The 27,883-nt window shown below is 37.4% G+C and overlaps 1 protein-coding gene across 1 annotated transcript; it reads left to right on the top strand.

The window, feature by feature from the left end:
* The first annotated feature begins 1,273 nt into the window (after positions 1-1,273).
* LOC106068745 (uncharacterized) lies at positions 1,274-27,859 on the top strand. Its single transcript, XM_013228209.2, has 12 exons — positions 1,274-1,695; positions 3,055-3,129; positions 7,724-7,911; positions 8,499-8,561; positions 8,699-8,785; positions 9,950-10,069; positions 12,489-12,617; positions 13,568-13,726; positions 14,609-14,714; positions 23,696-23,790; positions 24,610-24,722; positions 25,329-27,859. The coding sequence occupies exons 1-12, from the start codon at positions 1,500-1,502 to the stop codon at positions 27,730-27,732; spliced, it is 3,735 nt and encodes a 1,244-aa protein (XP_013083663.2). The 5' UTR covers positions 1,274-1,499; the 3' UTR covers positions 27,733-27,859.
* The last annotated feature ends 24 nt before the right edge of the window (positions 27,860-27,883 follow it).

Here is a 27,883-nt window from a genome sequence, read left to right as displayed (position 1 = left end):
CAAAGTTAAATCTTGGAATGTTTCATGGATAACTGTATTATTGTGTGTTATGTTTGTAATGTTACTGCAATCCTGTTCTAGCCAAATATAGCTCTAGATCTAGAGAACTGGTAGAAAGACAGATCATAAGTGTGGAATAATTTATTGGGTGAATAGTAGATTTGATATTTGACCTGCATTTTTTTTTTTTGTAAGAAGAATTTGTAGGATATTGAGCTGAAGACAAAACAGAAAATGCATTTTTGAAGCTCCAAATAAGAGAATAATCAATATTTAAAAAAAACAACAATGCTAAATCACTTACACATATCTCAATACTGCAGGAATAAGCTCCCTTTTATCTAAATAAAACAGAATTAATTTCCACTAATTGATTAATTGTTTAATTTTTTGTATTCATGTATTGTCATCGACTCTGAAATAATTGTGTCAAATTTCAACTTGATCTGAGAATGGAGAGTGGGAGAAGAAACTTATACAAAACATAATAGGGGAAATAACACCACATATACAGCCACATCTCAATAAATAGCATTTATTTCCCTTTAGATACCAAACAAAATACTTAATTATCAATAATTAATTAACTAATGGTTAATTTTTAAATTGATTCATGTTTTGTTAGGTAGAACAAATAATTTTTAAAGTTTCAGCTTTATCCGAGAATGGGTTCGGGAGAAATAACGTGTATACAAATTGTACCAGAGTGAGTTGATTTCAGATTTGTAAAAACGTTTTGCGGCATGGCTCCCCCTGGCTAGCTTGGGACGAGTAGGCCTACATATTGTTTCAATAACTCCAGAAAGAATCTAGTTTCAGGGTAAACAAAGACATTAAAATATAATGCGCGGACTGTCATTTCGTAAAGAGGGTACAAAGGAAAAGTTGACAATTTTTAATTTCCCCACCCCCCGGGAGCCAAAAAAAAAAATCCCGTTTACGGCCACAGCTCGCTGAAACCACATCATCAAACTAGATCTAATCCTTGTTATTGAAGTGCCTACAACCAACAAGAATAGGTCTAGACTTACAATACTCCAAGGACGCTGGGATTACTACCAGACCCCTACCTGCATGGGGGGGGAGAGCGAGAACTGGTCACGCTGATTGCCCGATATAAGCCCTAAGTAACTGATCTGATCGTTTCTCTCTTGCAACAAATGGCACCTACTTTAATGTAAGCACCTACAAGGCTAACTTCTATTGATGACAAACTATAGTGTGCATTTCTTTATTATTGAACGGAACTTTTCCTTTGATCATTTCTACTAGATCTAATTCTCTTACCAAAAGAAAACAAAAAAGTGCAAAACAATGAAATTATTCTTTTTAGATGGTGGTGATACTTGGGCAGGCCCTAGCGTTAAGCAATTATTAAATTAGACTCTAGATCAAGTTATCTAGGTTCCTAGCTTGACTTAAGAATATATTGATGGCTTTATCAAGGAGATAAGATTACCATCTAAATCGATGCAAGCGCCGAACTGCCACTCCCTCCCATGAATTCCTACACGTTGATCGGTAGTAGGCCTACTACTTGTACCAGTGTGGTTATGTTACTGATGTCCTTACAGATGACCAGTCTGGGGGCTGTCAAGTGTTATGGGAAGACGAATGACACATTAACACGCAAGTGTGCGTTGTTCTGTACAGAGAACGACTGCCCTTCCTATTGTATCTGTGTCCATGACAAAAGTAAGCGTTATATTATAAGTCAATTTTCTTGAGTCTACATGAACTTGTGTTGTTAGTTTAAACTAAAGGTACGTCAAAGTGTCAAACAAGAAAAAGAACACCCCAATTTTAATTCGTAAACAAAAATAAATTAAAAAAAAAAACGCTTATATTAAAAGGCACTAAAATAAAATGTATTTGGCGATGAGTTTTATCCCTTTGGATCCGGTCAGTATAGAAGAGAGGCGAGTGTTGACGTGTGGGCAGCCCGGCACTTGTAATTTTTCCAGCCAGGCTTTTCCCTAGCAATTGAGATATTACTCCCTATCTGACAGCAATGTCTCTGGGGAAAAAAAGAGTAATAGTTACTGGTAATAAGTTCCTAGCTGATTAGCGTAAGCTGGAACGCCAGGGACCACTCGACTTTGGGAGAGGGTCTTCAGTCACATTGAATAGCTATATACTGCCTGCTTAAGCCGAGCAGCCCTCGGACAATAAAGTGATATCCCGCCACAGATTGCCGCACCACGAGCATGGTACGAACCTGTGACCATCGAGAACATCCGAACGACAGTCAAGTAAGCATACCACAACCAGGCAGCTATTACGTCAAGGAAAGCACAAGAAAAAAAAAATCACAGATCTTGAAAAGCTTCAGGAAACATGCTTCCTTTGAACACCTTGAATATTGGTCAAACAGTTGCACATAAAGAAGGTTCCAAAGAAAATCATCTTTCTTCTATTTAAGAGTGAGTTTGTGTATTCAAATAAGAATAAAGGAAAGATTAAACTCGATTGCTCCAAAAATATGTCTTTGCAGTAAACAACAGATTGCAAGCCGACCATTTTCACACTTTAGGCCCATGCCTGTCGGACGAAATACGTGACCCTCCAAAAAAAAAAAAAAAAAGGACATGCCTTTTTTCAACCAGGTGTCCGGCTACCCTAGGCAAAGTTGTATAGCAAAGATTGGGCTTTTTAGTTGATTACATGGAATATTTTACTCATTTGAAATATTTCTACACGCGTTGAAATGATCGATTAGAAGTGTGACAAAATTAGCTCATTAGAATGTAGATGTAGGCCTATTACTTTATTGTGACTTCTTCTTCTTCTTCTTGAAACTGTCAGGTAGAGTTGAGCCTTCGGCTCTTGGAACTCTAGGCCAGCAAAAGTGAACAAGAGCTCTCTCTCACCGGTCACGTGTAGATCTAAGTTGAAGCCTTGGTCCCATGAAGTCCGATCTAACTGCATATAAAGGCCTACATATTTATTTTGTGAGTGCATGCGAGTGCGCCTGTGTGAGCCAGATTGTATTTTTAAAATGCAGGATAAATTTCTTTTAAATTTCGTATAAATCTATGATCCATTTTTCTACAGGTGAAAACAATGCATGCTCCTATCTGCCAGTGATTCCTAATAATACTTTACAGGTGAAGGAAACGATCACTGCAGGTATTCAGGCTAAATGATGTCTCCCTCCACAGCACCATGGCGTAGCCAGGATTTTTTTTCGGGGGGGGGGGGGGGGGGGAGGGGGGGGGGTTTGGGGGATTTTTTTCTCCGCCCCCAGCATTTTGAGTTTAAAACCCCCTAACAGAGGGTGGTTGAGTTTAAAGCCCCCTACCAAGGGGGTTCGAGTTTAAAACCCCCGACCAGGGGTTTTTGCAGTTAAATGCTTCTCTTCTATAAAACAAAACAAAAAAAAAATGCAAACGACAATCCCCAAATTCATATAACACAGTTAAGGAAGATTTTGATTATAAACCTCCCCCCCCCAAAAAAAAAAAAAAAAAAAAATTACGATAAGCCTCCTCTTCAATATAAAGAAAAAAACAACAAATTACACACTCAAAATTCTATGAGCGTAGCTAAAGGGGTTTTTAGTTTACCCCCCCCCCCCTCTTCAGTATGGTTTGAAGCTAAAATACTTCTTTTCAATGCGGTATTAAAAAAAAGCGAATTACGCACTCAAAATGTTATAAGCGTAGCTAAATGGGTTTCGATTCAGTTTTGAATTTAAACCCCCCTTCAGCGGGGTTTGAAGCTAAAAATACCCCTTCAATTTGAAAAAGCAAATTATGCACTCAAAATGTTATGAGCGTAGCTAAATGGGTTTTGACTCAGTTTTGAGTTTAAAACCCCCTTCAGCGGGGTTTGAAGGTTAAAAAAAACTTTTTAATATTAAAAACAAAGCAAATTATACACTCAAAATGTTATGAGTGTAGTCAAAGGGGTTTTGAGTTTAAACTCCCCTCCAGTGGAGTTTGAAACTTAAAAATACGTCTTCAATATAAAAAAAAGCAAATTATGCACTCTAAAATCTATGAGTGTAGCCAAAGGGTTTTGAGTTTAAATCCCCCGCAAGCGGTGTTTGAAGCTAAAAAATACATCTTCATTGTAAGAAAAAAGCAAATTACACACTCAAAATGGTATGAGCGTAGCCAAGCCAATTGGGGGTTTGAGCTTCAACCCCTCTCCTACAGATGGCTTTTTTAAAAGTTTAAAACCCCTCAAGATAATTTTGAGTTTAAAATCCCCCTACAGAGCGTTTTAAGGTTGAAAGCCTCTCTCTTCAATATTATTTCTAAAGCAAACTACAGTCACCAAATTCTATGACCGTAGCTAAATGTGGTTTTGAATTTAAAAAGAAAACAACTCCAAATATATTTTAGTTTAAAACACCCAACAGATGATTTTACGATAAAACTTCCCTTTTCGATATAACATCTAAAGCAGAATAGTCACCTAAATCCAAGATCGTAGTCAAGAGAAGTTACACATGTCTACCAGTGCAATGAAATTGAAAAGCACTAAATGTGGCTCTACAAAGATGGCTAAGACGGATCTTAGGAGTCAGTTAAAAAGATCGTGTCTAAATCAAGGAAATTCTATGCCGAAGTGGGAGTCGACCCCTTAGTAAGATTGTGATAGAGCGTCGCATGAGTTTTGCGGGACATGTTCTCCGACAAAATGAATTACGAATAATAAGAGTTGCGATGAAATCCTAGTACAACTTGGCGCCACAGTTTCATTGAGGTCCTCAGAGCAGGCGGGAAGAGGCTTCAGACATTACCAGTGACAGATTTTTGTGGAAACAGCTTGCCAGCAAATGCGCCGAACGGCTCCGGAGGGTCTAAGTCAGTAAGAATAGCACATTAGGTTTTTGAAATAAAACTTTTTAATAGCAAAATAATGCACTGTAGTTACCTCAGAATATGCATTTAGTTGGCTTTCAATACCAGAAATAGTGCTTGGCGGCGGTAGCGGCCTTAGGGGGTGGCAAGTGGGGCAATCGCCCCGTGCTTAAGGGGGCCCCGCAATCGTAGATTCCCTTGTCACCTTCAGGTCCGAAAACCAGACCAGTTTTCATAATCTAGGACTTGTTGCTCAATATTTCTTGGCAACTATATGATACCAATGACCATGTAAACTCTTAAAATAACATGTTTTGGTAATGAAATACCGTTCAGGTAAAGACCGCACCTTGTACATCCTAATTGGCTATCATTGTTTAACGGTTCACATTGGCATAGCTGGAAGTTACCAATCAAAATCGTTTATTTCGTAAATAAAGAGTCATACAGTACTGTTATGTCGCATTACAGTATAAAAAGAACTGGTTCGTGTAAAGTAAATATACTGTGACTTTAGTAAGCCAAAGAAAAAAAAAGGGACAAGAGTATGTGTGAAGGATTTCTTTTTTTTTTTTTTTTGTACTGAGGCCTAGCTCGTACAGTTATTTCGGCCAATCAGCATCCAGAAAGTTTGACGATGACGTAGTCATTTTTTCTCCAATAGGCTAATGTGCATGTACATCTGGTGGCCGCGGATGTATTTTTTTTTTTTCATTAGAAAGTCGGACCTGCGAAAGTCAATGGAGCACTGTACACTTTGTTCTTATACCAAAGACTAAATGCTGTATTTTCTTGTCCTAGTTAGTTGTTTGTCTCGAGAGCTAATGAAAGCCAAAGTAGTAAACGAAAGTTTCTGCGACTGCAAACATTTTGGTAATAAAATTCAGCAGCACGAGGTTTCTGTCAATCACGTTAAAATGTTTATAAAATGTTTTAAATGTTTCGGATGTTCCAAACAATGGTATGTTTTTAGCCTTGGTTGAGATGCTTGACAAATTCAACCCAACCATGTAAAATGATGCAGGAACATCTTCGACGAATTAAGGACGCCGAAGCTCACGACCAGTTCCTCGGATATAGGATTGAAAACGAAATTAAAGACCCTATGACATATTTTCCCGTCATCCTTGACTACATGCTTGATGCTAGCCACAAAGAACCCATGTCTTTTATATAGCGTTTTGTGGACAGATCAGCTCCAGAAGTTAAGGTGGAGAAATCTTCTTGTGGATGTAGTTAAAAGGTCAATAATGGCTGCCTGGTCGTGCGGTTTGCGCGCTGGACTGTCGTTTGGATTTATCGATGGTCCCGGGTTCAAACCCTGTCCGCTCCCATCCCCCGTCGTCCTGCGGGAGGTTAGGACTAGGAAGTAAACTATCTTCAACTCTGAAGGAACATCCGAAACATGTGAAACAATAATACAGTACTTCAGCGTTAGAAGCGACGATCCCTTAAGCGTGACATTGTACGATAGGTCTATTTATACGCTTTAGCGCCCCGCATACGACATTCGACTGGGCCCCTGCGCACTGCTAAGGCCGCCTCTGGCCCTAGGCGAATGTTATATACGGGGCCTTGAGCCTATTATATACCGTACCACATCATGCTAACGGGCTCGTCCGTCTTATTCTTGCTACTAAACATTACGTAGGTACTGTTCTACTGGCCTTTCACTAATTGCTTACTGTATTGTATTTGTTCTGTATGAAAGATTTCGCCTTTTAAGGTTAATAAACGTAACTAATGATTCAGAAACATTTTACATAAAAATTAACAAATTAGATAATACTAATTTCTGCTAAGCTGGAGTCGGAAAGTAACTATTAAATACGGAGGAGAACCAGTACACTTGTAGTAACCAAATTGTTGCCTTGACGGCTACAGACTACAGACGGGTTCAGTCATGGAACTTTCCTGGCTTGACACTTTGCACTAATAATATTATGTATCTTATCTAACGATGCGCGGTCCAATGCCGAAGCTAAATTGATGTTCTTTAGGAACAAGGTGTGCGATAGGAGCTACAGTTGTCCCATACGCGGCAGGGCTATACAATGGGTTTTCAGAATAGATAATGAAAAAATGACTCCCATATTTTTTTATATGCCCAATGGTATATGCACAGTAGCCTGTTGGTAAAAAATGAATAAGTCATCGCCAAACTTTCTGGATGCTGATTGGCCGAAATAACAGTATAGCACATTAACTGGTTCAATCGAGACCAATCGTCGGTGACAAGGAAATATAAGATCGCGGGGCCCGCCTCAGGCGCGGGACCTGGGGGCGGTTACCCCACTTGCCACCCCCTAGGGCGGTTGCCCCACTTGCCACCCCCTACGGCCGCTATTTATTATTGTTGCTCTAGATCTTTTACAAAATTAATTACACGACTGATGCAAACTAATTGATACAAATACACTTAATATAAGCTTTTTTTTTTTAATTTTTTTCTTCTTGTTCACTATTCTAGTGAGCACAAACTGTCGCCTGGATTGGTCTTTATAGTGCTTCCGGGGGGTGGGGGTGGGAGCGACCTCTGTTACGCCGTCGTCCTGTAAGTATGTGCAGATCCCCCATAGGAGATTGATGTCCTGCCCAGAGCATACAAGAATTGCAGCTTTCTGCAACTCGGAAAGCTTACACATTTTCTCCCTAGTTTGAACACCTTCCCCCAATATTCCCAAAAAGAATGAAATAAATAACTATTGCTTAAAATATAGTCCTAATTACGTTCCAGTAACATCATAAAACCTTTTCCACAACATTTTATATTAAATACCAACCATATTCCATATATCAAACACAAGGTGTAGGCCCATATTACCTGAGAGGTATTTTTTTTGTTATGTCTATACTACTATAGATTAAAAACGTATGTAAAAATTAATATATATATATATATATATTACAAGGTACACCTATTTTGTCTATCAACTCAACTGGTTCGGACAAGTGGACACTAGCCTTACAGAGATCTGGAGTAGTGGACGGTTCAATCTGGAACGAACTCAGCTCCTATTTCAAACTCTATAAATTCGGAAATATCTACGAGATCATTCTTGACCAGACGCCAGACTTGGAAGGAATATTCGAGCGCTTTGTAAGAAACTTTAAGACTTGATTAATATATGTGTAGTGCGAAGTACCATTCCTACATACAGTCTGTTGCAATACTGAGGCCAAGACGATGGAATCCGTTTTGATCTCAGTTATTCTAGATAGTTAGTTCTAGATCTTGTAAACAATCTGTTAAAGATTAGATCAACCTAGACTAACAGTTGTTGATTCTTTATACTAACAGTTCTAGATCTTCTGAGAATCTAGACTAAGAGTTCTAGATTTTCTACATCAATATTGCTAGAAATTCTAAATCAATTGTTCTAGATCGTCTGAATCAGAAACTGTACATCTTCTAAATTAGATTCAGCTTTGTTTTTCATTTAAGTTAGCCTAATTAAATTCGGGCTTGCAATCAGTACAAAAAAAGAGCTCTTTGGACGCAATGCTTAATTAACACTTGAAGAAGTCTTAGTCTTTACATCTTATTCTTTTCATCATTTGTTTAGACTATGTTGTTACGATTATTTTTATGCTATTCTTTACAATGACATTTAATGGATGTCAGCCTTTGTATTCTCCACTCTGAAATATTTATTACAACGTTATTACTTTCTTCCCGAACTCTAGGCCATCAAACTGAAGCAGCTAACTGTAATACTGACTTGTAAGATAGCCTCAAACCCAGACCAGGTGACGATGTTTTCATTAGGTCATTTAATTACTTATAGCCCGGCTACAGTTCTTGTATTTCTTTGATTTATGCTATTGTAGCATTCAGTAATTTCATGACGATAGCACACAAGGCTTCTATTTGCATTTATTTGCAGTCTCATTCCGTCCATCTTGAGATTCTACCAGTCAATGAGTTTGCACCGGAATACAAGGAGGCGATTTTAAAACAGAATGTTTCGGAGGTAGACACGTAGTCTGTTTTGTTTTAATCATTATAACCCATCAGTATGTGCAATGAGGTTATGACGTACAGATAAAGCAAGAAAATGAAAAGAAAGCGTGTTGACATTGTCACAGTCTCGGTTGACATTGCCTGTTATATGTTCACCTCGGGTCATGAAGGTGAAAGACATGTGAATCCTCCGAGATAGAAAGGGGAAGTAAGAATGACTAAATTGACTTTTAGTCAGTAGTATATTTTAATCAGTAGGCCTACATTATTATTATTATTGAGTAAATCTCATATTTGTCTGCTGAAGATCGACTTTGTTTACTGTTCATGTTCGTTGCGTGCTAAGTGGGCACACGAACCCAGCATCCTACAGCATTACACATTCAGCATGTTACAGACATAAATTGCACGTTAAATAAAACAAGAAGTTAGCTCTTGTTATGTTTTATTTCGAAGGTGTCAAAATCGTAGCCCAAGTCTTAGGTGTATAATAATAATATACGGCAGTATAACTTATTTATTTAAGATTGTTTAGTAATACATATATGATATAGGTCTAAGATTTATAAGAATGTATTTGGATCAAAGATTTATAACAATGTATTTAGGCCGAAGATTGTATACAAATGTTTAATTGATAGGAAAACTTTTCATGGACAATTATATTTGAGTGGAGGAATCAAAGAAACAGCATCCAAATAATGGAGAAATAATGTGAACAGTTATCTAAGGGGATAAAACTCCAATATTTAGCCACATCTCTGAATACTGAAGAATTCATTTCCTATATCGGTATCAAACAAAATAATTAATAACCAGTAATTAATTGACTAATTGGTTAATTTTAAAAATTGATTCATGTCTTGTCTACACCAATGAATAAGTATCCAAATTTTAAACTTGATTTGAGAATGGGAGAAATGACGTGTTCAAGCTCTGCAAGAGACAGACAGACAGACAGAGTGAGTTGATATAAACTTTGTAAAACCTTGCTTCGTGCTTAAATTACGTCAGAGCTTTTGATATCGAAATTGCCCGAATTTTTGACTCTGTACATACAGGCGCACAGAAGCAAATACCCAAAAGCACACTCTTAATTTTTTTTCAAAATAAATTGTTTGTCTACGAACTAACGACTGTTATCCAGAGATCTATATCTTCGTTATATTTTCAGAATACTAAACTAGGCTCTGTGATTCTAATGTTAATAAACCTGACTATGGATCGAGATGTGAATCCAGATGGCAGAGAACTTGGGGACTTCGGCATGACAGATTACTTGTTTGACGCCATGGTAATTTGATTGTTAGATTTATTTTGTTCTTAGTCTGCAGGACGCGATTTACTTTTTAGACTTAGCGTACGAAACTATCCCCGGTGTGCTCTGCTCTAGGCCTCACCTCTAGTCCATAGAGTCTTTGGACATAATTCATCAGAAATAGGGATGTGATTTATTTGCATCTGCTTGATTTCCTTCCCGACAGAACAATGGTTCAGGCAGGCCGATGGATTTTCCGTTGGCCTAGAGCCGTGGTCGCAAACCTTGGATGCAGCTCTTTCCCTCCACAAAAAATGTTCAGTGCAGGCCTGAAAAAAAAATAGTGACTATTTTGTTTTGTAAGAGCGCAATACATTTATTTGAAAAGAAACACACAGAAATGAGAAAAGAGGCACAATTTTAGAGAGCATAAAAGCACAGATATTCACTCGCAAACATGTGTATCATTATTTCCGTGGCATTTTTTTTCTACATTTATTGGACGATCAAGGCGACGACGGCGCGAAGGAGGTGTTTTCAATTCATGCATGAGTTATTATCTCTACTGAAGACCCTAAAGAGGAACTTAATGGCCATTTAAAGGACCATTGCGTGGAGTTAAACTATAGTAGGCCTAGATGTAAATGAAAGCTTCGAAAAAGCATCGAATTCTAAAAGAAAAAATAAGTATAACAAGTGTTATACAAGACTCTGGCCCCAAAACCCTCCTATAAAATAAAAAACTGACTGAGCTGCGCGGTTCATATCAAATATAGGATTATTGATCTGAACCCTCCGACATGTAAAATGAGAACAATGAAGAAGAATAATCTGGAAAGGGTTTTAAACTTAAAGCCCTCCTGGATGGGAGTTAAACTCAAACCCCACTTGGCTACGCTCATAGAATTGTGTGTGTGTAGTTTGCTTTAATTGTATTTTTAAGAGGTGGTTTTTAACTTCAAACCCCGCTGGAGGGGATTTTAAACTCAAAACCCTCCGGCTTTAACTTAAAGCCCTCTGGGGAGGGATTTAAACACAAAAGCACTCTTAACTTTGCTGATAGAATCTCGTGTTTGTTGTATGCTTTAGTCTTATACGGGGAAAATATGTAGGTCACAGCTGGAGCTGCGTAGCCACAGGAAGTACTGCATTTCTCATTAATCTTCGGACTCGAAGACAAGCCTTATTATTATTATTATTATATTGAATAGGGGTTTTGTCGTAAAATAACATTAGAGGGGGTTTTAAACTCCAAATCCTTTTGGCTACGCTCATGGAATTTGGCGACTGTCGTTTGCATTAATTTTTAGAGTGTCCCAGACTAAATTCCTACAACAATGACAAATCTTGAGAAACGCACGCATTAGAGTCTAGGTTTAAGAATAGGAGCGAGAAAAGAGAACACAGCAAATGGAATCTAAAAATCACTCGACAGAAATGAAAATAGCCGTTAAATGAAGATAAAAGCTATTCTAAATGTAATGAAAAATATAAACGAATGCCATATATATATATATATATATATATATATATATATATATATATATATATATATATATATATATATATTAGAAAAAGAATTAAAAATAATTATTAGTAAATAACAGATTGATATATTAATATTTTAAAAAGTATATGTAGTGACTTGTGATACTATGCAGCTAATTATGTCATTATTTTGTCACTTAAGGTGCAATGTACTCATGTAGCCTAATATCATTGTGGACTATATAACTCTAACATCAATTGCTTTGGTTACTGTCGATTCTGTTCAATTAGACAATTATCGAAATTCTTCCCAGACGAACAAGCATACTGAAAGCCAGGAAGACTAATGAGTTGGCAGAGTTTAAGTCATTGATTAACATGCATGACAACAAGATTGACATAGGAATACGCGTAGGACGTAATCGTCTTCTTATTTAGAAGTAACGTCTTTATTTTATAAGATACGATGATAAGGTTTGTATTCATTGTTGACGATAAAAATGATTAAAACGTTTATAAGCACTGCACTAGGAACAAATATTTCACTGTAGGCGTGTGGAAAATAAAAGAAATCATCGAAATAAGAAAAACAAAAAAAATATTATCTATATAAATAAATCTATATAAATAAATCTATATAAATAAATCTATATAAATAAATCTATATAAATAAATCTATATAAATAAATCTATATAAATAAATCTATATAAATAAATCTATATAAATAAATCTATATAAATAAATCTATATAAATAAATCTATATAAAAAAAACTAAATTTAAATTTAATCCTAAATAATATTTCAATCTTTCCGTGTCTTGTTCTCCCATTGATAAGGCCACCATTGTACTAGATCGTGCCGCTGACTTTGTAATATTCACATATGACGAATCAATTTCCGAACACATTAGATGAACAATGCCTTCACTTTAACGTAATACTAATTAATAAGCTATCCCTCCACAGCGTGACGGCAAGGAGTACTTTGAAATGAAGGATTTCTCTCAGGGCAGCATCGTAGTGAAGAAACTTTTAGACTTCGAAGCTTTGGTACCAATGAATGCCACACGATTCTATCTCAACGTGTCGGCATCTGTAAGTCACGTGACTTCTTTGTTGATGATAACAGCTTCTGGTTTCATGTCTTTTAATATCATCAACATTAGTGTAAACTGTAATGTTTGTGTGTCACGTTTGGAAAGGGCCCCACGATGCTATAGCTGGAGAGTTCGTGACCCAGGTGGCAGGGTCAATGTTGAAGGCTTTCACCTACGCTTCGAGGGTGTCCCTGAAACGTTTATCTTTGTCAACCTTGTGCTCGCTACCTTCCCTTCGCTGGCCATAAAGAATTATTTTAGAGATGCGTGAGTCCTGCCCATCGCAATTGAGACTGCATCAGGATTGTCTGGATGCTTTGCAGGCCCGCTCTTAGAAGGGCTTCAGTGTCCGGTATTTTGTTTTGCCACCTACCATTCAGTATTTTTGTGAGGCAGATCAGGTGGAAGTAGTTCCTGATCAGTTATTTTGCCTTTCCCTGTATACTGTCCACGTTTCTGAAACATAGATCAACGTTGGGAGGATGACAGCCTGATAGAGCCCTAGCTTGGTGCTTGGTCTATAGTACACACACAGAGACGCTCTCTTATACACACACACATAGGTTACACGTTCTCTTTTATATACAGGCTCATATACACACACATGCACATTCTCATATACACAAACACTTACACATTCTCGTACAACTATACATTACCTTATACTTAAACGTTCATTATATGCTTATATATAGGCTAGATCTAGGCCACATGCATTCCCCTTTAATTCTATACCAAATACAACATTTTCTGATAACAAACAACAAAAACATTTGAAGCTTAATCATAACATGGTAGTGAAATAGCAAGGAGCATAATGAAGAATTCCTTCAAAACGTGGAAAAATAATTAGGGAGAGAAAGAGATAAGATCTGTTGCTGGAGTGACCACTACCTTCAAGGCATTGATATCTGAACATAAACTTATATGATTAATATCTGTCTACAGGATATTCATGGAGTGACCACCTACACGACACTGACTATCAACATAGTGGACGTGGACGATCTGCCTCCTGAGTTTTACTACTCGGGATGTCCAGTTGTGCTCGACAAAACAGCTCCATGTCACGTGGCCTACGAGGCACTACTATCACTGAACTATATCGTAAATAGATCTATACATTTATTTCATTCGACCGAAGCTACGTTATTTAAAAATATGGAATGCTGGTTATGCAGGACCTATAATTTTAGGCATGGAGATTTTCATACATGGCGGAAAAAGCTTTTTGGTGTATCCGGTGTGAATAAAATAAAGGAAGTGCCGATAAGCTATAATTTAAAAAAAGAAAAGATATAGAATAATAAGATAATAAGATATATAACTTTTTTAAAAAATTCATGACCACTTATCCTTTCCCCATCGATACTGATATCCTAATTAGAAATCAATCCACACAGCTATCTAACTATTTACATTCTGGTACTAGTGCTACTTCACAAAATGATTATTATTTATTATAGCCACTTACTCAATATGTAGGCTATCTGTCATCTGGGCGGGACTAGCGTTTATTGTTTTGTTTGTTTTACTTGTTTTGGATGTTCCTTCAGAGTTGAAGATAATTACTTCCTAGTCCAAACCTTCCGCAGGACGACGGGGGGATGGGAGCGGGCAGGATTTGAACCCAGGACCATCGATAAATCTGAACGACAACGCGCAAACCGCACGACCATTGGAAGTAGATGTATTCTTTAACATAGGCCTACAAAATATTGCTCGTTCTAGAAAAAAAGTATTTGGATCCTAATTATATTTAATATAACATAGAAAATCTAAATTATTCTAAATCGACCACATGGTTATGTCTGCGCAGGTTGTTACAAAATATATAGGTCGCAGCTGGGGCTGCGTAACTTCGGAAAATACTGCCTTCCTCATTAATCTTCTGACTCGAAGACTAGCCTTGTTATTAAATTGGATATTATCTGCCTTCAGTTTTCCGTTTAAAAATGAAATAAAGCGGATGTTGTTTTTTGTTGTTAGGGTCCAATGACAGACATCGTTCCCAGTTTGATTCATGCTAGAGACATGGATACTTTGAATACTGAGCTGGAGTTTTCTTTGGAGTTGTCTGCAGGAGAAAAACTAGGTATTGGCATTTGGTTTCAGTTTTGAAGCTGAGTGGTAGGTGTAGTAGCTTCTTAAAATGTATTTGATGTATAGGGTTAACAATTCCCTTTCTAACCGACTTCGACTCTGTAGTAGAGATGGGAATCGAACCCAACTTTTAAAGTTCGGGTTCGGTTTGGTTCGTTCAGATTCGGTCAGGTCTAAAGTTCGGGTTCGGTTTCATGTTATGAAATTATGTAATCACAAAATTACGTACATGTAATAATGTTTAATTCAGTTATTCATTAGATAAAACAGCGATGTTAAACTTTATTCTGCCGGTGGGCCATACTCGTGTCGCGGGCCACAGATCAGAAAAGCTACAAAAAACATTATATACAAAAAAAAAAAAATAAAACACTTTTATTAGAAATCCGTGGATATAATTTTAAAAAGTTTCCCTTTCAGACCTTACGATCTATAGGGCAGATGATGTAAAGGTATTTTATTTTTGTGGTCCACGGTTAACGAGGGTGTCATGTGACCATCACAACGACCAACTAACTTTTCCCCAACTAACGTCAGGTACCTATTAGAGCTTGGTGAACTCAGAGGCGACCTTAAGATCCCGAAATTAAAAATCTTAGTCTTCACCAGGATTCTAACCTGTGACCCTTTGGATCGCAAGCCAAGCGCTTTGCCACTCAGCCACCGCGCTTCCCACGTGAATATAATATTTACACCAATTCATGGGAAGATCCCACTGCAATGATGAGACACCAAGTTGAAGCAGTAAGTCTAGATACGCCCCTTTCCACCTGCTAAATGAAGAGTTGCAATTTGGTTTAGAAGCCGCGTATGTCAGCCTAATACAACTTATTGCCACAGAGGTTCTGTTTGACTTGACAAATTTTCAAATAACTCTTGCTGCCAGTTCGCCATGTCACCCAGCCATACTTCTGGCGGTATCAGCCTCACTCCCACTAGTTTCTCTCAAAGGAAAGAAGTCTCCGCCATGATGTCTAAGACTTCTTTGAACAGGTCTTTGCCAGTGGTGGTCCCAAATGTCCCAATGCATGTTCCTCATAGCAGATATCTTTTCTGTGATTTAAACATTGATTTTCGTACTGCGAACAAGTAGCAAAAGTTGGATATGTCGGCGCTCCAGCTCTTCTGCTCTATCTTTTAGTTTTTTATTGAGTTTTCTGATTGTCATGCGAAATAGAGTGGCCTTTCTATTTTCATGGCACATTTCTTCCATCACTGATAGTAATCACCTCTAAAGCATTGCCCGCATGTCGAAAAAAAAAAGACTTCATTCCACTACATACAATGTGACCAACTCTGTACCATGCCCTTACCGCCGACTTGTCCCTTCTTGGTAAATATTCTCGTCAATCCTCTCATCTCTAGGCGTTTGTTTGCAATTATTTCTTGCTGGCTCAAACTAAGAATGCCGCAATATTTGTTTATCTTTTTGATTACATAATGCCGTTTAAAGTTACGTTCTTTAAAAACAGCCACGAATATCTCAATACTAATAAAAAAAAATATTGGCTTATTTTCGTGCTCCATAAAAGGGGACTTTTCACTTTTCCTGCTAGTCTCTAGATAACCAAAATGATCCAGTTTTCCAGAAATTTAAGATAACTGTCAAATCATCTCACTGAAACTAAGTATTTATTTTGTCTTGCTAAAAAATATTGATTCTGTTCGGTCAAGGTAATGACAGTTCGCTCGGTTCGGTTCGTACCGATCAGTTTTAAAGTTTGGGTTCGGTTCGGTTTGGTCGTAAGTGAGGTTCAAGTTCTGTTCGGGTTCGTTTCCCATCTCAGCTCTGTAGCCCATGGGAACTGTGAGGCTTAGATCTATATTATATGCACAATGTGATGCAAGGGCGGATCCAGAACTTTTGAGGATGGTAGACGATTTGCTAAAAAATAAATCCTAACCTTATATATATATATATTATATATATATATATACAGAGAGAGAGAGAGAGAGAGAGAGAGAATCTTTATTATCCGTAAATAGATAGATTAGATAAAGGTGACCAGATGTCGCATTTTGGACCGTCTGTCACGATTATGTCATGTTTGTTTTTAATCTTTCTTAATCTTTTGACTAATAACTGCAGAGTTACCGCCTTGAGATGTTTTCTTGTTGATACTTTTGTCAATCATACGGTTATCCTTTACAAGTTTAAATAAAGTGGCTACACTTTCAAATTGTTTCAAAATGTATGAGCCAGAGGTACAAATCTGCAAGAACCAAATGTTAAGCAATCCTTGCTAAAGGTTTGGCCCCTATAAAATGAACAAAGAGAAGAAGCAGGTTAGCTATGCCCAAGTTTTGACAGCGTTCATAATAAAATGAAATGGCTTCCCTTGATGATATGATTCTTTGTGCTACCTTAACCAAGTAGTCTTGTGGAATAGAGCAGAATTTCGGGCTACGAAAGACCACGTGGATAGCTAGGTCAGGAGTTATTTAAATTTCATCCTGCTTTGAAATCATGATACTTTCCCCACCATATTCAAAAGCTTTTTTGAAAATCCGCGTGAGAATTGTGGCTACAGTTTGTACACAACATAACGAAAAAATTCCATGCAGCAGTTCTGTTTATTGAGGCACAGAATATCAATGCTCTTGAAGTATCTTCTGCCATTGACTTGGTTCAGAAATGCGTGAAAAGAAGAGCATGAAAAGGTTCCTCCCCAAAGAAGTACGCATGCAACTTACCATTTTGGATGAAGCGAGTTGGCTAGAAAAAAGTGATGTAGAAGCGAACATCTCAGAGAGAGAGCAGCTGTTATTTTCAATAGGTTGCACTGAAAGTTGTTCTATCTTGGAAAAAAAAATATTTACATTATTTTGTGCAGGTCTATAGTCTGTGTGCAGGTCTATAGTCAGTGTGCAGGCCCATAGCACTAGCGGATCCAGAACTTTGGAGTGGGGGGGGGCGATTTTTTTCCAACCCTAAGATTTTAATTATCTAAGACTCAAAGCCCTTGAGGATGTCAATGTTAACAACTGCTTAGAATTAGCGATTACTAAAGAGCAAGTTTGTAACATTTTCAAAAACGTCAACCCAATGAAAGCTGGTGGGCCTGATGGAATAAAAGGGCGAATCTTAAAAGAATGTGCTGAACAACTAGCTGAACCTTTCCAAGATATTTTTTCTACTTCATTACTAAACCATGAGATACCACCTGTGTGGAAGTCATCTATAATTGTACCTGTTCCAAAGGTTTCCAAACCAAAGGAAATGAATGACTATAGACCTGTTTCACTTACTTCCATTGTGTCTAAATGTTTAGAAAAATTGGTTAAAATGTTTCTTCTGAATGATCTTTGTAATAAGTTAGACCCTTTACAATTTGCTTACCAAAAGGGTAAAGGTGTAGACGATGCCATCCTAAATATTTTAAACTGTGTCTACAAACATCTGGACTTACCGAACACTTATGTAAGATTGCTCTTTATGGATTTCTCATCAGCTTTTAACACTATACAACTTCATTTACTCATTGAAAAGATGAAAGCGTTGCAGATTAGTCCATACATAATACTATGGGCTAATGAATTTTTGACCCAGAGAGCTCAGAGGGTTAGGGTAAACAATGTTATATCTAATGAACGCATAGTTAACACAGGGGCGCCCCAGGGGGCTGTAACATCGCCATTGTGGTTCATTTTGTACACCAATGATTTTCAATCCGATAGTTATTGTTGCTCCTTCACAAAATTCGCTGATGATGCGGCTCTTCTTGCCCTGCTCTCAGAGAGCTCAGACGTAAATGAGTATTTCAAAGAACTAGAACACATTGAGGAATACTGTAAAGATAATTTTTTATTATTAAATGTAAAAAAAACCAAAGAAATGATAATCGATTTTCGTAGGGACAAGAAGGGAAATGATATTGCTTCTGTAGCTGGAGAGACTATTGAAATTGTGCAAACCTTTAAATACCTTGGTACTATCCTAGACAATAAACTAAATTTTACTGCAAATACTGATTATATCAGCAAAAAAGGGCAGCAAAGATTACGACTACTAAGAAAACTGTCCTCGTTTAATGTTAGCGAAAAGGCCTTGGCTATGTTTTATCACGCTCACATCTGCAATATTTTAAGTTTCAATATCACTGCCTGGTATGGCAATCTGAGCATTAAAAATAAAAATAAACTTAATAGAATCCAATATGCTGCTGGCAAAATCATTGGCAAAAAACAAACCCCATTTGGGCAGTTGTTTGAGACAAACATCTATAAAAAAGCTAACAAGATCCTCGAAATAAAGAATCACCCTTTGTGTCAGGACTTTGTGATTTTACCATCACAAAAGAGATACAAGACACCGATAGCAAAGACAAACAGACACAAACACTCTTTTGTTCCCCTGGCAATCAAATCATTAAATAAGAACAATCTGGTATAAACTTTGTCACATGTAAATTATGAGTGAGTCTGGTGTGAATGTACACTTTGGTTTCTTATAGTTATAATGTTTTTTGTTTGGTGTAATGCACAAATTGTAAGACAAATTTCCTTACGGATAATAAAGATTATTATTATTATTATTATTATTATTATTATTATATATATATATATATATATATATATATATATATATATATATATATATATATATATATATATATATATATATATATATATATATATATATATATATATATATATATATATATATATATCATTTCTCAACCTTCGGCGAAAAACAAAACAACTGGGGCAGAGCTATAAGGCCCCGACGACAAAAGTGTTTTCTTGCTTTTTTCACTGTAGAAACGTATTCTCCTGACAAGTACAGCTCATTATTCATCAATGGAGTTCGGGGCGAAGCCCCGACGCCAAAAACGTTTTCTTGCATTCTTCACTGCAGAAACGCATTCTCCTGACATCTACAGCTCATTTTCATCAATGGACTTCGGGGCGAAGCCCCGACGCCAAAAGCGTTTTCTTGCATTCTTCACTGCAGAAACGCATTCTCCTGACACCTACAGCTCATTATTCATCAATGGAGTTTGGACGCCAAAAGCGTTTTCTTGCATTCTTCACTGCAGAAACGCATTCTCCTGACATCTACAGCTCATTATTCATCAATGGAGTTCGGGCGAAGCCCCGTCGCCAAAAGCGTTTTTTTTTGCATTCTTCACTGCAGAAACGCATTTTCCTGACATCTACAGCTCATTTTCATCAAAGGACTTCGGAGCGAAGCCCCTACGCCAAAAGCGTTTTCTTGCATTCTTCACTGCAGAAACGCATTCTCCTGACATCTACAGCTCATTATTCATCAATGGAGTTCGGGGAGAAGCCCCGACGCCAAAAGCGTTTTCTTGCATTCCTCACTTCAGAAACGTATTCTCCTGACCTAAAGCTCATTATTCATACTATTAAAAAAGGACCTTTCGAATAATGTTGTACTTGAAAAATATTCTAATATAAATTTATAGACCCTTAATACATTGCAAAAAAAAAAATGATTTGTTCCTTGAAAAGATAGGATACCCCACATATTTAGATTTTTGCTTTGAGGATCGCCGCCGAAAAAAAAAATTATTCGATAAATAGTATTTAAGAAAATTGAAGTATAAATTGTGAGTTATAGTCCCAAATTTATTTAACTAGAAAGATATCAGATTGAGTAAAGGTTGGGAAAAGGCTACTATGCAAATATGATTTGAGTTTAGAACTCATCTCAATCATGACTTTTATACTGAAAAATTTCGTTTGAATTCTAACTTTTCCAATGCAAAGTCTTTCTTCAAATAATTATGATAAATTCATGTGAAATTATATAAATAAACTCTGTCTGGAAATGGGAGGGGCGGTAGAGTGAAAACGATTAATCTTCGCTTCTTTAATAATTTCTGCTAAATATTGCATTTGGCATTAAAGAATAGGGGTGTGGCGACTCGATATAAGAATTTAATTTAAAGTGTATATAAATTATATTAGTGACAGATTTTTTTTTAAATTTTGTAATTTCTTAACTATAATACAAAAAGAAAAAGTATTGATTTTTCCGATGGGGGAAATGCGATTGCATGTATCGCCCCTCCCAACTGGTACAACCCTTTTTCATTTAAATTTACTAATGATACAATTTGAGATTAGAGTATGGTACGACATAATATACAAGGGGTCACATATCAATACGTAGTTTATATTATATAGATATTCAACTAATTTTGTTCACTAACTATGATTCTCCACAAAAATAGGACCGCCCCCCCCCAGCACTCAGAGGGCTAGAGTGGGGAGGGCAGTACATGCAATCGTCCCCCCCACCGCCCACCCCACCGAATCGGCCAAGATACCAGAAAGGGAGCGACATAATATAAAATGTATATTCAACTAATTTTGTTCACAAACTATGATTTCTCCATAAAAACGGACCCCCCCCCCACTCAAAGGGTTTAGGTGGGAAGGGCAGTAGAGGTATTCGCCCCCCCTACCCCCCACCAATCGGCAAACAGGGAACGACATAAAGATCGGTTAAAATATCAATAACAAGTTTTAATAATATAGATATTTAATTGATTTTGTTAGCAAGCTGTGATTTCTACAAACAAATTGGACCGCCCCCCCCCACATGAAAGTGTAAGGGGGGGGGGGCGCGGGATTGATACCATCGCCCCCTCCCGACCCCACCAAATCGGCCAACATACTAGAGGGAGGGGGGGCGAAATAATCTAAAAATAGTTTGAAATATAAATAATTTGTATATATTTTTAACATAAGTAATAAATTCGTATAAAAATTGTGTGAATCCTATACTAAAGTTCGTCCGAGTGGGGGGGGGGGGGGCGATCGCCCCTACCGCCCCCCCCCTGGATCCGCCAGTTGCCCATAGTGTGTATAAATTGCGGGTGTAAATTGCGTTGTAATAACATCTAAGTTGTTGAAAGCAATATTACTCTAGAAAATGTAAGCCTGTTTTTTTTACTCCCCGTGATCAACACGTGCCCCGCTTTTGCTCCTCAAATATCTGGTCACCTTAATATAGACCTAGACATAGATATCTGGTCACCTTAATATAGACCTAGACATAGATATCTGGTCACCTTAATATAGACCTAGACATAGATATCTGGTCACCTTAATATAGACCTAGACATAGATATCTGGTCACCTTAATATAGACCTAGACATAGATATCTGGTCACCTTAATATAGACCTAGACATAGATATCTGGTCACCTTAATATAGACCTAGACATAGATATCTGGTCACCTTAATATAGACCTAGACATAGATATCTGGTCACCTTAATATAGACCTAGACATAGATATCTGGTAACCTAAATATAGATCTAGACATAGATATCTGGTCACCTTAATATAGACCTAGACATAGATATCTGGTCACCTTAATATAGACCTAGACATAGATATCTGGTCACCTAAATATAGATCTAGACATAGATATCTGGTCACCTTAATATAGACCTAGACATAGATATCTGGTCACCTTAATATAGACCTAGACATAGATATCTGGTCACCTTAATATAGACCTAGACATAGATATCTGGTAACCTAAATATAGACCTAGACATAGATATCTGGTAACCTAAATATAGATCTAGACATAGATATCTGGTCACCTTAATATAGACCTAGACATAGATATCTGGTCACCTTAATATAGACCTAGACATAGATATCTGGTCACCTTAATATAGACCTAGACATAGATATCTGGTAACCTAAATATAGATCTAGACATAGATATCTGGTCACCTTAATATAGACCTAGACATAGATATCTGGTCACCTTAATATAGACCTAGACATAGATATCTGGTCACCTTAATATTGACCTAGACATAGATATCTGGTAACCTAAATATAGACCTAGACATAGATATCTGGTAACCTAAATATAGACCTAGACATAGATATCTGGTAACCTAAATATAGATCTAGACATAGATATCTGGTCACCTTAATAGATCTAGACATAGATATCTGGTAACCTAAATATAGATCTAGACATAGATATCTGGTAACCTAAATATAGACCTAGACATAGATATCTGGTCACCTTAATATAGATCTAGACATAGATATCTGGTAACCTAAATATAGACCTAGACATAGATATCTGGTAACCTAAATATAGATCTAGACATAGATATCTGGTAACCTAAATATAGACCTAGACATAGATATCTGGTCACCTTAATATAGATCTAGACATAGATATCTGGTAACCTAAATATAGATCTAGACATAGATATCTGGTCACCTTAATATAGATCTAGACATAGATATCTGGTAACCTAAATATAGACCTAGACATAGATATCTGGTCACCTTAATAGATCTAGACATAGATATCTGGTCACCTTAATAGATCTAGACATAGATATCTGGTCACCTTAATAGATATAGACATAGATATCTGGTCACCTTAATAGATCTAGACATAGATATCTGGTCACCTTAATAGATCTAGACATAGATATCTGGTCACCTTAATAGATATAGACATAGATATCTGGTCACCTTAATAGATCTAGACATAGATATCTGGTCACCTTAATAGATCTAGACATAGATATCTGGTCACCTTAATAGATCTAGACATAGATATCTGGTCACCTTAATAGATCTAGACATAGATATCTGGTCACCTTAATAGATCTAGACATAGATATCTGGTCACCTTAATAGATCTAGACATAGATATCTGGTCACCTTAATAGATCTAGACATAGATATCTGGTCACCTTAATAGATCTAGACATAGATATCTGGTCACCTTAATAGATCTAGACATAGATATCTGGTCACCTTAATAGATCTAGACATAGATATCTGGTCACCTTAATAGATCTAGACATAGATATCTGGTCACCTTAATAGATCTAGACATAGATATCTGGTCACCTTAATAGATCTAGACATAGATATCTGGTCACCTTAATATAGACCTAGACATAGATATCACGCATTAAGCTTTGTACTTCATTTGTTTTCTTTTGCAGCTAATTTACTTCACTTTACAATAGATCAAAGTCTGGGCGATATCAAGGTCACTGCTCCATTCATTCAGACAACTGAAGTGAACTTGGTCGTTGTGGTCAGTTGTATGTGTCCTGAATCCTTGATAATTTTTTAACAATTATTTTAACGACAATTTCAATTTCCAAATTCAGCCCATTTTGTTCGGTTTGGGATTCCTCAGTCTGTTGCCATGAAGTTAAATCATTTTAATTCTGGTTCTAAACAAAACGATTGGGTTACATGTACACATATCCGTCATCAACATCAGCCTTAGACGAAGCTGTCCTATTCTGACTTTATAATTAGTACATAAGTCTACTCGTTAAAAATAATCAGTGCATTCATAAGAGACCTCAGAGGTAGCTTAGGTTATCCAGGTCATCTTGGAAGTCAACTGTTTAAAAGAAAAAGAATACAATTGTTATTCATAACAAAATTACATTTTAACCTTTTGAAAACTGCATTTACACACACACACACACAAACAATCAAGGTCATTAGTCCTTTTCTCTAGCGCTCACGCTCTCTTTCTAATTCTTTAAATCAACGAATAGTAATTTAAAATAGTAGGCTTAATATGCAAATAAACCATCTATATAATATTTCAATCAGTTGTCTTAACTTATATATGAATGGATAATAATTAATATGCTTTAAAAAAACAAAGCTTATATTAGGCGTAGTTGTATCAATTAGTTGGGATCAATCATTTAACTGAATTTGTAATACATCTAGACTAACAATATTAAATATATGAGATTTTCCGACCTCGTTTGGGCCTCAATACCTATTAAACAATTGACCTCACGTGTATTTGGTTCCTCTAGCAATAGAAAACAGCACTTTGAGTGTCCATCTTAATCAAAATCAATTTGGTTCTACTATCTTTAAAAAGGCACGAGAAAAGAGTTTCTTGTCCAAATCAAGTCGAGCATCACTCCACGTGCTGGTGGAGGATGCAATGTTGGAGGTCTTGCCTTTGAAGAATGCTGAAACGACCACCGCAAGGTAATGGGCGTTCAAAGTGTAAGTTGGATTTTAGTAGGGCATTTGTTTTTATTTGAGATTCATGGTTTAACGGTCTCAATACTATGCTATAATAACATTTGTAATTTGTACTAGACGCCTCGTGCTTTTTTTTTTAAAGTAAGCTTACATAAAGTTATCACGTTTCCCAAGAGAAGGTTCTATTTTCTGGGTAAGGAGGTAGGCCTTGACGTTCAGTGTTCTTAGTTCATTAAATTCATCGAGGCAGCCAATCCTCTTTAACTTCCTTAACAAATAGCAGGCAGAGCTTAATGGCCCCATTCTCTACGGTTCCAGGCCTAAAGGTGTTTAAAAATGTTTTTGTTATTAGACAAGTCGTAGAATGTATTTACATAACTGCTAGATCTACTTCAACCTTTGAGTGGAACACATTTTTAAATCTATATAGCCGAATTTTATTTTTAACTCTAAGCAACACAGTAGTAATATTTGTAACACAGCTGGCGATGAATTTAAAATTGAAGTATAAGGTCCATGGATTGTTTAGATTTCTAAAAAAAATACCTTCGTTTTTTATCACCTGTTAGTGCCCATCTAAGTTCAACTCTTTTCTTTTAATTCATATAGCCTGGCCTACCTGTTTAAAGGTGGACAATTCTATGCATTAATAATACACTTGGTCGGAGGCGTCATCATTGTACTACTAATACTGCTGGTCATCTACTTGTGCGTGAGATTGAAGAAGCTTAGCTCTAGCACAATTTATCCTGGAGACTCTCCCGAGTCTGCAATCAAACTACGGCAAGAGCCCAATCAATCAGTTAACAATGATTCTCTAGTTTCTCCTACAAATACTTTTAAAACTGATGACCACATTTCAAATTCAAAGAAAGACCAGCTTGAGCTTGAGACTTCGGGTCAAGACAAAACTCAGAGCTCCTCACAGGGAACAATCGATCTAGTGGACAATAAGGCGAGGCGTCAATCAAAAACATTGAAGAAGCATAGTCTAGATCTAACACTGGAAGCAAACAATCCTTTTTCACACAGAGAAGACACGAGTCTCGGAAATGTGAACAAATCCTGCTTCAACGGGAATGAGAGTAGCACAGCAATTATCACATATTACTTTAACGGCAGACAAAGTGCCGAGTTCCAGTCGAGTCAAAGTCTGATGGGTGCACAGTGCATTGTGCCAATGGAAGACAAAGAGCTCTGGGGAAGGCACATCGTTTCCAGGCAGTTCAACGACACTCTCCTGGACAAGTTTCGCGTCAACAGCGCAAACATTTTAGTGGACCAGGACGTGCGCAGTGTGGGCTCACTGAGGAGCTTCAGTCAGCACATCAAACAAGAGCACGACAGCGGTAGAGAGGGTGACTCTTCCAGCAGTGAGTCCAGCACATGCCTCTACAGCTCTTCTTCTACGACATCCCCTGAGCCAGTCAAATTTACCACCAAAGAACCATGTTCTAAACCACGCCATTCTGGCAAACGTGTAAATATCTGGAGAAACAATTCAAAAACGTGTAAAGCCAAAACTGACAGCGACTCAGAGAGTTTGGCTAGTGATAAATGTAGCCCCTCAGAGACTAAGTCAGAGACATCTTGCTCTGGCAAAGGCCAACCAACAAACAATCAATCTCGAGTTAACACTGAAATAGATCAACCAACCTTTTCCCAGTCACAATATCAACCAGAAGCTTTGACAGCCTCCCAGAAAATGACAGAAAGTAAAATTTTATCAATAATGCCATTGAACCAACATTCTTTTATTTTTATGAGTGATGATTCATGCTCTCAAAAACGAGATTCAAATTTGGCCACTGTTCATCAGAAATTACTTTCTTCTCATCAAAATGCAGATTCGTCAAATCAAAGAAAAAATTCGACTCCTCATAGACGTAATTCACTCCATCATGATTTATCTCTATCTCACCGCAATCACGACTCACGAATTAAAAGGCCGTTTTCCTCTTACCAAAGACCAATATTTAATCGAAAAAGGCGAAACTCATTCCACGTGAAGTCTAACTCGCCCGGACTATTAAGTGGTAGTAAAGAACAAAGCTCAATTCTAGGCACCAATTTCAAGCATGGAGCCAGTACTATTTCTGATCAGTTCCGGAATTACCAGAAAGAATTAAACACGTCTGTTGAACGAATTCCCACTTTATTAAATGCAGACTTGCAATCTCAACAAGAAGATGGGCATCAGAAGCACACAACTTTAAATGCACAATTTTTAAAATCCGCACTTCGGACAAATTCTCGGCCTCACACCTGTCCGAGCGAAACTCACGCAGCCGAAAACTTTCTGATCACTTTGCCAAACAGACCATGGACAAGTGAGGTGAGTGCAGCTAGGCCAATGACATCTCATAAGAAATCTTTTGTAGATGTAAGCGTCACACGTTGTCAGCAAACTTCCCAAAATGCCACAGTGACCCAAAAAGTTCAGGCTCCTGAACACAGTCCAGCCCCAAAGGAAGTCAACAAAGACCCACCTAATAAAAGAACCAGCTCAGGTGTTTCCTTTCATAATGTTACTCGAAGGGATATCTCCAATGCCCGACTTCCTCGTCGCCTTAACAGAGTGAAGAAGAAACGCCAAGATAAGCAGCAGACCTCAGAGAGACGCATCTCTCAATTTCCTGTGAACCGCAACGAAATTGGTGACTCGGCTAGTCGCCACCGTAGCGGAAAGGGAATCAGGTATTCGCACATGTCTCCCCAGCAAAGACCATTTCCAGCAGACCTAAATCAACAGGAAGGGTGCTGGCCACCAGACTTGTCAGTCAAGCCTAGAGTGCGGCGTCTGCCATCACTAGAGAAAAGACCAATACCAGAATTCCCTTGGCCGAATCCTTTAATCATACAACCGCCAAATGAACAGAGAATGCCCACGTGTTCATCACTATATGCAGACACTAATGAACATCTCCTGCCATCAGAGCAAGTTGGGAGACACGAGAGCAAGACTTCACCCAATGCACGCATCAGTGTGACAGAGGGAGACAATACACAGTAAAATTGACTTAACCAGACAATGTTAGTTGAATACTTTCCCCTTAGGACCTGAGATTGATATGCATTAAGTCTTAACTTGATATTTTTTTATTCTGTCTTAAAAATTTCAATAAATATTGAAAATCACATTGTCTGTAAACATCCCTTTTTAA

The sequence above is a fragment of the Biomphalaria glabrata genome, chromosome 2, assembly GCF_947242115.1.
Source record: "Biomphalaria glabrata chromosome 2, xgBioGlab47.1, whole genome shotgun sequence".
NCBI lineage: Eukaryota > Metazoa > Mollusca > Gastropoda > Planorbidae > Biomphalaria > Biomphalaria glabrata.
This window is presented reverse-complemented; position numbering and strand designations above follow the sequence as displayed.

Bases quoted from the DNA above. Each gene is read 5' to 3' on its own strand.
- LOC106068745 (XM_013228209.2), top strand. From the start codon at position 1,500: ATGAATTCCTACACGTTGATCGGTAGTAGGCCTACTACTTGTACCAGT. The intron at 7,912-8,498 runs GTAAGAAACTTT...CCCGAACTCTAG, and splicing joins AAGGAATATTCGAGCGCTTT to GCCATCAAACTGAAGCAGCT. The intron at 8,562-8,698 runs GTGACGATGTTT...ATTTATTTGCAG, and splicing joins TAGCCTCAAACCCAGACCAG to TCTCATTCCGTCCATCTTGA.